Genomic DNA, 11,898 nt, shown 5'->3' on the forward strand with positions numbered 1-11,898 from the left:
AAATGGCAGGATTTCGTTCCTTTTATGGCTGAATAATACTTCATTATATATAGTACCACACTTTCTTTATCCATTCATCAATGGACACTTAGATTGATTCCATGTCTTAGGTATTACAGGTAATGCTGCAGTGAACATGGGAGTACAGATACCTTTTCAAGTTAGTGTTTGCATTTTCTTTAGATAAATACCCACGAGTGGAATTGCTAGATCATATGGTAGTTCTGTTTTTAATTTTTTAAAGAACCTATATACTGCTTTCCATAGTGACTGTATCATTTTTACATTCCCACCAAGAATGTACAAGAGTTCCAATTCCTTCACATCCTTGCCAACACTTGTTATCTTCTGTTTTTTGATGATAGCCATCCTAATAAGTGTACAGTGATATCTCATTGTGGTTTCTATTTGTATTTCCCTAATAATTAGTGATAATTAAGCATCTTTTCATGTACCTGTTGGCCAATCTGTATGTCTGCTTTGGACAAATGTCTTTTCAGGTCCTCTGCCTATTTTATTATTGGATTGTTTGGGTTTTTTGCTGTAGAGTTGTATGTGTTTGTTATATATTTTGGATATTAACCCCTTACCAGATATATGATTTGCAAATATTTTCTCCGAGTCGGTAGGTTGCCTTTTCAGTTTGTTAGTGGTTTTCTTTGCTGTGTAGAAGATTTTTAGTTTGATGTAGTTCCACTTGTTTATTTTTGCTTTTGTTGCCTTTACTTTTGGTGTCAAATCTAAAAACTTTATCACCAAAACCAGTGTCAAGGAGCTTACCACCTAAGTTTTCTTCTAGGAGTTTTAGGTTTCAGGTCTTACATTCAAGTCTTCAATCTATTCTGAGGTAATTTTTGTGTGTGGTGTAAGATAGGAGTCCAATTTTATTCTTTTGCATGTAGCATGAAGCATTGCTGACTAAACTAGCCATAGAACTCTCACAATACATAATCGGCCACACTGTTTAGCATTGTACTTTCTATGGTTTCATCTGTCTGCCTAATTCAGATGAATTAGAAGCCATTCTAGTGTCTGACTAATGGATAATGAGATTAAGAATCTAGTTCCAAAAGTTGTATGACAAAGCAAATCAATTCCCCTGGACTTCCATTTTTCAATTTTTAAATTGGTAACAACCAAAAATTTGAAAACTATTATCTTGGCAAGAGTATGAGAAAGCACTGTCATACATTACTGATGAGAGTATAAAATAATATAACCCATATTAAGGCAAATATAGCACTATATTTCAAACTTGCAGATACATTTGCACTCATCTCAAATGATATATGAACAGGATATTCATTTTGGCATTGTTTATCATAGCCAAAGATTGGAACAACCTAAGTGTCTAGTAATAGGAGACTGGAACATCCACACAGTGAAACTCATGCAACTGTTTAAAGAAAGAAATGGAACTCTCTTGCTAAGACATACTGATTTATAATAAGACACTGGAAAGATAAACAAGGTACTGATAAAAGTGGTTACCTGTGTGGTGTGATGGGGAAGTAAGATGGAATTATGGAATATTTTGTTATATTTTCCTTTTTTATTCCCACATTAATATCTAGCTAAATCACAAATAGTGGACTTCTGGGATTTTTTATTATTACTAAAGGGAAGAAAATTTAAATGTTTTTGTTCTGAATATTTTTCTACAACAGAAATGGAATATCATTTACAATTTGGGACAGATGGATTATACATGGAAAAGAAGAGTTCACCCTCTTGGATTTCATAAATGCAGTCAAAGTGAGACAATTATTCATTAGTTGCTTTGAGTCTGTTAGTTTTATACATAATTTCGTTAGAGGTTTTTATAAATATTATTTAGCAGGAGTTTTCTCTCTTTTAACTGGTTGTAAAACATTGTCATCCAGCATTTTATATTTGGGTGGAGCTTTGATTGTTTCTTTTGGGTATTCACTTTCAGGAGAAGTATGGAATTGAGCCAACAATGGTGGTACAGGGAGTCAAAATGCTTTATGTCCCTGTAATGCCTGGTCATGCAAAAAGATTGAAGTTAACGTAAGTATTGAACATTATATGCAAGATATTCTCAAAAGTTGAAATATAAGTTGGATGCACACTAGAAAATTAAATATAGAGGTTATTGAAGTTCAGATAAAAATATGTGATTTACTCCTATCTAATGGCAGTAATAAAGACAGTGACTCTGCCAAGCTCCACAGGCTACCTATCAAGTGAGATTTATAGGATTATAATACCCTTGTGAGTTTATTATCATTCAGGGTCATCTTATAAGCTAATAGGCTTAGAAACCTGATTTGGTCAATATACCAAGTAAAAGTAGATGCACCTCTTATATGCAAACACATAAGGACTAGGCTTGTGAGACTGAAGTATTTTTTTTAAATGCCGAATTGTTATTTTCATTTATTCAACAGATTTTTTTAAAGAATGCCTGCTATGTACCAGGTACTTTTATAAACATTAGGGATACAGCAGTGAGCAAAGCAGAGTCCCTGCCCTGCTTGAGGAGTCTACATAACAATTAAATATGTATGTAAGATGGTGATAAGTGCTGTGGAAAAATAAAGCAGAATAAGGGGGTATTAAGTTGGTACAGTATATTGGGCAATCTAGATATTCCCTCTGCCTGTCATATTCTTTTTGTTGTTGTTGTTAAAGATTTATTTATTTATTTTATACTTATTTTTGGCTGCATTGGGTCTTTGTTGCTGCGTGCAGGCTTTCTCTAGTTGTGGCAAGAAGAGGCTACTTTTCATTGCGCTGCGCGTGCTTCTCATTACAATGGCTTCTCTTGTGGAGCACGGGCTCTAGGCATGCGGGCTTCAGTAGTTTTGGCTCATGGGCTCAGTAGTTGTGGCTCGCGGGCTCTAGAGCGCAGGCTCAATAGTTGTGGCGCACGGGCTTAGTTGCTCCGAGGCATGTGGGATCTTCCTGGACCAGGGCTCGAACCCATGTCCCCTGCATTGGCAGTCAGATTCTTAACCACTGCACCACTATGGAAGTCCCTGCCCGTCATATTCTGATGTGAAAGGCTGACATTTGAGCAGAGACCTAAAGGAAGAGAGGGAGGAAAACAGCTAGTCTTTACAGTGGTCTGCAAGGCCCTAAATTATCTAGTTCCCACTTATCCTTCCAAGTTCCTTTCATACTTCTCTCTCCTTGCTCACAATATTCCAGTTATACTGGCCTCCTTACTTTTCCTTGAACATTCCAGTCTCCAACGTGCGACCTTTGCTCTAGTTTTTCCCTCTGCTTGCAACTCTTTCTGAGATGGCCATCTGACTAACTCTCACCTCTGGTCTTTGCACTTCCTGAAGAGGCCTCTCTGAACCCTATTTAATACTGCATCCTGTCTGGTACCCCAGCCTAGCATGCCTAATCTCTTTTACGCTGCTCTACTTTTCCTCTTTCTCATAGCATTTATCACTGTCTAACAGTTACTGTATTATTTATTGTCTCTCCCCTCCCACCAATATAAGCTTCATTCACAAGGGCAGGGATCTATATTTGATATATTCATTTTTTAAAATCATATCTCACATTTTAGGTTTTTTTCTGTGGAGTTTTTTGTTTTTGTTTTTAAATAAGTGGTCTGTATTCCTTATCATTACCAGCAAAGGTAAAAATTGATTAACTGTTAGGTAAAAGAATGTCTTGATTTTAGAGCTTTTAGTAAAGAAAATAATTATATGAAAGCAGGTGAATTATTAGATTTAAAAATAAATTTAAACAAGCCCAGATTCTTTGGACAACATTATCACCAAATCACTCTTTAATTTTACAGAATTTACCAAATTATTTTTCCTTGCTTATTTTTCCTTAGAATGCATAAACTTGTGAAACCTTCTACTGAAAAGAAATATGTGGATCTTACTGTGTCATTTGCTCCAGATACTGATGGAGATGAAGATTTACCTGGACCTCCAGTAAGATACTACTTTAGTCATGACACTGATTAACAGAAGTTGTCTTAAATTTAGGACTACTTGATTTTGGAAAAAATGCACTTATTCAGGAGCTTAAAGAGTCAGCTCATAATGCTATGGATTTCTCGTTGATGAAGCCTTGATTTAAGGGAAACATCAGTAAAAAACTACAGTGAAGAATTGTAAAGCATTTTGAAGCATAGTATACACATGTGTAGTGCTTCATATGTGGATGTGCTCACAAGCAACTTCGAACTGGAATGCTGTTTTATAATGCTTACAAAAAAATTGTGTATTAACCTCTTTGGATGAAAAGAAGGAAAAAAGAATGTATCTAAGACCATAAGAAATAAAAGATCAAGAAATTGAAAATAACAAATGCAACTATCCAAAAAGTTTAATCCCATTTTATGAATTTCTTTTTGTTTAGTATTTGAGGCCCATTTTTCTATACAAACAGTGTTTGGCTCCCTGCACCTCTCATGATGAGGCTTTGAATTTAACACCAATGGAGCAGGGATGGTAGCAGTGGATGAAGAGTAGTTACTCTTAAAACTTTAAAAGTTACAGTTTACTGACATGTTACCTCTGCTGATTTAACCAGAGTTTGTTATATCACTGTCTCCCTAAAATCAGGATCTTTTGCTGATAGCATCAGTGTTGTAAGTCATGAGCAAGCGCATCAGATGACAGGTGTTAACTGCGACTAAATGTTAACAATAGCATATGGACTCTGACAACCCGCTTAGAGAATCCATGAATGTGAACAGATAAATATGGCTAGTCATTTGATTCTTTAGTATGCCTTCTAGTATGGCTATTTTATTTATTTGGAACTCTAAACCTGATTGTCATAGTATATAAGACTAAAAGGTTTTGTAAAGGGAGTGTCCTTAGCAGTAGATGAAAAGTAGAAATTAAAAAATTATCACTAGTTTAGTCTTGATTTTTTTTCTTCCAGCAGCCTAATGGACAGAAAAAATAATCATAAATTAATATTTTATTTTAAAGGGAAATGTATTATTTAATTCTACATTCCCAGAAAGGGAGTTGACAAAGATAAAAATTTATTTTTTTAGGTCTTTATTGATAGAAACTTTCTGTTTTCTGATATGAGCTATTGCATATGTTCATAGAAATGCTTTCATTAAAATAACATAAAGTGTACTCAATACTGTAAACTCAGTGAAAACAGCAAGTGTTTCTTTTATTTCCAGGGCTGTCATGCATTCTAAAGCAATTGGCATTTTGTAACCACAGAAAGTCATTTCCCTCTAGCTGCTTTTCTTCTGCTATTCTGTTCAAACCATTAATAGGTACTTTGATAAATTAAAAACTAGATTCACATCAGTATTACTCCAATTTGGTATATTTTTATATTCTCTACTTAACTTTCCTTTTATTCCACTTACAAATAGTTTAAGTTACTTGGTCAACCAGCTGTATTGTTTCATTCTTTTGTAAAAGTATCATCCAATTGGGAAAATATATTTTAGGAGTGGAGGGTGAATTTGTATGAATAAAGGGTAGTCTGCGTTGGAGGTGAGGATAAGTGGACAGGATGAGTTTAAAGGAAATGGCTACCTTTGAAATAAGCAGTTAATTTTGGTTCATCGTATCCTACCCTCTCCCATCATGTATATTGCAAATATAATGCTTAAAATTAATATTACTTAAAATTGAATCCAGGAATATCAAAGCTCTATGGCTTGGAACTTTAGAGGCTAGCAGCAGTAAAAGCACTTTCCTATAAGAAGTCTGTTCCCACTTTTTTGTTTTGTGTTCTATGACAATAACTGATATTTTCCAGGTAGCCATTCAACAATTCTCGACTATGATCTAGTAGCTTGCTTATATTTGATCTAAATCTCCACATCTCTTCAGCAGTAAATTTAGAACAGAACCGTGCTATCAATTCTTATTTATAGAGATCAGTGCTTTAACAAATATAAATAAAATCAGTAAGGATTAAGTTCGTTTTGTGATTAAATCTGAAACCATATTGTCATTGCTTTTTTTTCTGTAATGGTTATTGCCATTAGTTTCTTCTGTATAGTTCTACTAGGCTGGAAAACCAGCGTGAATTTAATGACGGTTTTTTTTCATTATCTGTTTTATTTCTGTACCATGAGATCAGTGCTGGTGATTGAAATACCAGGTGCAAAAATTAATGATTTGTATGGTACCACTGAGTGATTTTTTACTTATTAAAAATAAATTAAGAAATTTGACAATATCTTTGTAAATCCTGTTCCATAGCTGACTCCAGAGATTCCAATTTTATTATTCATTTTGTGAGTAGTGTTGCTTTGGTGTTTCCTAGTTTTCAAGTTTTGCAATCATGGGGATAGAACACTCACTGGATGTGGAGAGACATTACTTCAAAGTGCTTTTAGCTCCTGGAAATTCTTTTAAAACAATTGAGAAATTGTAAAACCTAGAAGATCTGGTAAATCCCAGACTGTTGGTTGGGGATTTCCAAAGTCCATTCCTTTTTAGAGTTCAGAGCAGTATGTTACACATCTATCTATAAGTTCCTCTAAGTTGTCCCAAAGAACTTGGATGTAGATGTGTATCTTTATTTTTATTTTTTATGTGTCATGGCACTCCCTGGTGGTGCCAGTGACAAGACATAAAAATGTCAGCAGTGTTTAGAGTCCACTATTTTATAATTAGTAAAATGAAGACAGAAAGAAAATTATTCTCTTGAGATCTTGAGGGAAAATATTCTCTTGACCTAATAATCCTTTCAACTGCAATGAATATTATTAAAAATTCATTGTGATTGTAAATATATAACCATTTAGTATACAATCATTAGGTATGGGCTTAACTATTTTACTTTTAACAAATTCAAAACATAAATCAGGAAGTTGCGATCTTGGGGGGGGTCACAGGAAGTAATCAGTAGGTAATTTGTTCATTTTTGTCTTGCCTTGTCTTAGCTTTGTCTATTTAAGAAATATATATTCATATATATATACATATATGTGTGTGTGTGTGTGTGTGTATATATATTCAAAAGAGTATATAAAACACAAATACACAGTTTAAGGAATAATTTTAAAGTAACTACTTGTATAACCAGCTCTCAAATCAATAGAACATTCAGCAGCCCAGAAACTTCCCTTGCGGTCCCTTCCCAATCACAACCAGCTTCCCCACACATACCCTCTAGCAGTTAGCACTTTTCTACCTTTTGTGATAACTGTGTCTTTGTTTTTATTTATAGTGTTACCACCTATGTATGTACCTAAACAATACATACAGTTTACTTTTGTTGTTTTTGAACTTTATGTAAATAGAATCAGTACGTTCATTTGTGGCTGCTTCCTTCATTCAACATGGGATTCATCCATGTGATTGCTTGTAACAATACTTCATTCATAGTCATTGATGTATAATTTTACCTTTGCGTTAATATACAACTATTTATTTATTCATTCTATTGACTGTGGACAATTGGGATGTTTGGGGGGTGGGTAATCACAGTTCCACAATGAACATTATTTTATGTATTGCCTAGTGTAACTAAGGTATATGTGCCTAGGAATGGAATTCCTTGGTCATAGGATATTCACGTCTTAAATTTTATTAGGTAATAACAGAGTTTTTCCTGAGCAATAGAATTGTCGTGTTTTCCCACTTTGCTCATCTCTGGTGTTAACAGATTTTTTTTTTTTTTAATTTTGCCAATCTGTTGGATGTGCAGTTATATCTTGTTGAAGTTTTACTCTGCATTTCCCTAATTACTCTTGAAATTAAGCACCTTTTTATATGTTTGTTGGCCACTTTCTTTTTTGTGAAATGACTTTTCAATTCTTTTGTCCATTTTTTGGTTGTGTTGGCAGATTTTTTTTCCTCCTTGATTCATAAAAGATCCTTATAAATCCTGTTCTTAGTTGGCTATATAATTGCAAATATTTTTTCCCACTCTGGCTTGCCTTTCCCTCTCTTTATGATGCTCTTTGATAAAAAGAATTTGTTAATGGTCAGGTACTGAGAAGTGTCAATTTTTTGTTTTAAAGCTAGATTTTTTTGTGAGTTTTAAAATAATTGTTCTCTAGAGCCACAAAGTCATGAAGATACTCTATTGTCTTCTAAAGCTTTAATTTTAACTTTCCCATTTTAAGTTTTTAATTCAAGAGGAATTAATTTTGTGTATGCTAGGAAGTGTCTCACCACCATTTACTGAAGTCCGTTCTTTTCTGCAGTGCCACCAAAGTCATATGTTATATCCATATATGTATACGTCTCTTGCTGGATTTCTTGTTCCTTCTTTTCTATCCGTGTGATGGTATACTTCTTCATCACGATAGCTGATATATTGTTTTTGATATTTGGCAGAACAAGTCCTCCCAACTTATTGTTCTGTAAAAGTGTCTTGGTTATTTTTAGCCCCTTGTATTTTCAGTTCTCAAATTTCTAATTTCAAACATGCAAATCTATCACTTTGCAGCTTCTAATTGTCCTGCTGAAATTTTATAGCTTTTATCTACCTGGACATGAAAAGCATGATTATTTTATAGTCTGTGTTTAATAATTCCCAAATCTGAAGCTCTCCTGGGGTTTCTCTTTATATTTTTGTTTCTGCTAATTCTTATTTATCTTGTATTCTTTTTTTTTTTTTTTAATTTATTTATTTATTTAGTTTTGGCTGTGTTGGGTCTTCGTTTCTATGCGAGGGCTTTCGCTAGTTGCGGCGAGCAGGGCCCACTCTTCATCGTGGTGCGCGGGCCTCTCACTGTCGCGGCCTCTCGTTGTGGAGCGCAGGCTCCAGACGCGCAGGCTCAGTAGTTGTGGCTCACGGGCCCAGTTGCCCCGCGGCATGTGGGATCTTCCCGGACCAGGGCTCGAACCCGTGTCCCCTGCATTGGCAGGCAGATTCTTAACCACTGCGCCACCAGGGAAGCCCTATCTTGTATTCTTGTATGTGTGGTTATCTTTAATTGTATGCCAATATTGTATTTGAAAGCTTGCTTGTAGAAATATAGTTGACCCTTGAACAACACAAATTTGAACTGCCTGGGTCCACTTATGTGTGGATTTTTTTTCACTAAATACTACAGTATTATATGATTTGTGGAAATGGAACTTCGGTTACGGAGGACTGACTGTAAAGTCATAAGTAGATTTTCAACTGTGCAGAGGGTTGGTGCCCTAATTCCCATGTTGTTCAAAGATCAACTGCAATTTGATGCCCAATAAGACATTTTCATCCTCCACAGAGTTTTTGTATCTGCTCTACTAGGCACTTGGGCACTAGTAATTCAGGAACATTTTGACCCAATTTCAGAAACTGAGATTTTCTGAGTCATCCATGTGACTCAGAGCTGAGCTAACTGTACTAGTGCCCTTACTTCCTATTAGTCCTTACTTCAAAAACTCTTCAGGCTTACTAAGTGTGGATTTGTGTTACCAGAGCTAGTGCCCCCACCTCTTGGCTGGCACTACATTCTACCTTTGAATCTCAAGTCCCTTAGCTCTGCTCAGCTTCTCAGTAGCCTCTTAAAAATCTGCAAAATCTCCCAGGGTACAAGTGGTCACAAATGAAGAATTCATTTCCTTTATGAATTTCTATTTTGTCTCAGATATTAACTTGATAATTATTCACTAACTTAGCTTTCTAATATCATCCAATACTTTTTCAAATATATTTGAAATATTTCTAAATATTCTCCAGTGAGAATGTTAAATCCAAATTACTCAGCCCACTTTATTTCCTGTTGATTATGTGTAAAGTGTAATTGATATCTTTGTATTGCTTCTGTATCTGGAAACTTACTAAACTCTAATGATGCTTGTAAGTTATTTGCAAATTCTTTTGGATAGTCTACATAATCTTTAAATAGGGACAGTGATTTGTTTTTTCTAAGATCCAAATTTTGGTTTAGTTAATCCCCTCTCTGTTTGTTTTCTGTTTCATTAATTTCTGCTTTTATCAGTATTACTTATTCTATTTTGTTTGGAGTTTTTTATTCTTGTTTCTAATTTCTTGCGGTAGATGCTTACCTCATTCATTTTCAGCCTTTATTTTCCATTTTTCATTAGGGGTTGTTCCTCTTCAACTCTTGGGTTTTTTAGGAGAGTGTTCCTTCATTACCGACATAGAGTTTGGATTTGGGTTTTTTTTTTAAATCCAATTTGATATTCTTTGTCTTTTAATTGGAACACTAAAGCTATTTACATTTAACATAATGACTAATAGATTTATGTCTGCCATTTTATTTTATGGGGGTTTGTTTTTTGTCTAGCTTGTTCTATGGTTCTTTTTCTCTATTTTCTTGCCTTTTTAAATTTGTATTTACTTTTGTTTTTTAATTCCATTTATGCCAATTTTTAACTGTCTCTCAATTCTAGACACCCTTCTGTATTCTGGAACTTTGCAAACTATATTTCTCCTTCACCATCTAGCTTCATTTAGGTTCCACAAATAGGGGGCACTAGAAGGAGACTGGAAAGCTGGAGAACGGGAGAAGAGACTTTGACTATTGCCATTTGCTTCCTGATCACCAGCATCACCTCAGCAATGGCTTTTCTCCCAGTAGTTGTGGTTGGTTCCCAGGCTCTACCTTTTTTCTGGCTCTCTGCAGGGTATCTGTTCTAGGTTTCCAGGTTCTAATAATCCTACTTTCTTCCCTTTAATAGTTGTGTCCCTTGCCGACATTTTGACTTCTCACAAAACCTGTTTAACCAATTCCTTATGTTAAATTCTTTCTTAATATAAATAATATGGTTTTTCTTTTCCTGAACTATACACATTTTCTTCTTTACTACTCTAGTGGCTTTTATCTTTTGATGATTACCCTGTATTACAACATGCATATTCAGATTAAGTCAGACTAAAGTTAATCATTATCTTTACATTTTGGAAGATTATAATTTCCAAAGATAGCCACAGCATATTTGTAGTCTCACATGCTTTTCTAGAAGCTTGCCACCCCCCAACCACCATCAAGCAACAGAATGTTTCCACTTACTTTGAAACAAGAATTTATGACTACCTCAACTAACACAACAGAATGCAGCGTATGTAATTGTACAACTTCAAGGTTAGATCATAAAAGATTATATGGCATCTGCATGGCTGGCTCTCAATCTCTTTTGCTTGCTCTTTCCCTCCTGGAAAGCTCACCCTTGTAATCCAGATACCATGTTGTGAGGAGGCCTAAACTAGCCCCCAGGAGAGAAACTGAGACCCCTAACCTACAGTCAGCATCAGGTATCAGACATATGAGTAAGCAAGTTCTCAAGTGATTCCAGGCCCCAGACTTCATGGAGCAGAGACAAGCCATCCCTGCTGTGCCCTGCCAAATTCCAGCCCCACAGAATCTGTGAACATGGATTGTTCATGCAACTTAGTTTGGGGATTATTTGTTACCCAGATGTAATAACTAGAACAACTATCTAATTAGCAGCTTGCATACTATGGTCATATATTTTATTTTTGCATTTTAATTCCATTGTCAAGTACTTCAACGTCTTTTAATTCTATAGACTTTATTATTTTCTTATATAGTCAGTGTTTATATTTACACACACACATATATATCACTTTCTTTATTCTCCTTTGTGCCTCAGGCTTACCATCTGGGATCAATTTCTTTCTACCTGAAATATTTCCTCTAGAATTTCATTTTGTGACAGTCCACTTGTAGCATACTTGCTCATGATTTCTTTGTCTGAAAATATCTTTATTTTGCTCTCATTCTGCAGAGGTATGTTTGCTGAATGTAAAATTCTAATTTGGCCTTTATTATCTTTCAACATGTTGGAAATATTTTTCTACTCTCTTACGACTTCCTCTCTGGCTCTTGAGTCAACCGTCAAGCTGAATATTGCATCTTTAAAACAAATATCTGCTTACGTTGTATGTGGTATAATTATGTGTCTGGGTATGGATTTCTTTTGTTAATCCTGTTTAGGATTTGTTCAGCTCTTTGAATCTAGATTTGTGCCTTTTGTTAGTTCATTA

At 34.9% G+C, this 11,898-nt stretch overlaps 1 protein-coding gene across 2 annotated transcripts in view; it reads left to right on the forward strand.

Annotated features, from left to right (window-relative positions):
• The window catches only part of UBA6 (ubiquitin like modifier activating enzyme 6), a 79,806-nt gene extending 73,647 nt beyond the window's left edge, over positions 1-6,159 (forward strand). For both annotated transcript variants that reach the window (XM_024747676.1, XM_024747677.1), the window contains exons 31-33: positions 1,668-1,755; positions 1,937-2,031; positions 3,821-6,159. In XM_024747676.1, coding sequence (XP_024603444.1) covers positions 1,668-1,755; positions 1,937-2,031; positions 3,821-3,956 — 319 coding nt within the window. In that variant the 3' untranslated portion in view covers positions 3,957-6,159. The remainder of the gene's footprint in view (positions 1-1,667; positions 1,756-1,936; positions 2,032-3,820) is intronic.
• Positions 6,160-11,898: the final 5,739 nt, after the last annotated feature.

Source organism: Neophocaena asiaeorientalis, unplaced genomic scaffold, assembly GCF_003031525.2.
Source record: "Neophocaena asiaeorientalis asiaeorientalis breed wild unplaced genomic scaffold, Neophocaena_asiaeorientalis_V1.1 scaffold429, whole genome shotgun sequence".
NCBI classification, from domain to species: Eukaryota; Metazoa; Chordata; class Mammalia; order Artiodactyla; family Phocoenidae; genus Neophocaena; species Neophocaena asiaeorientalis.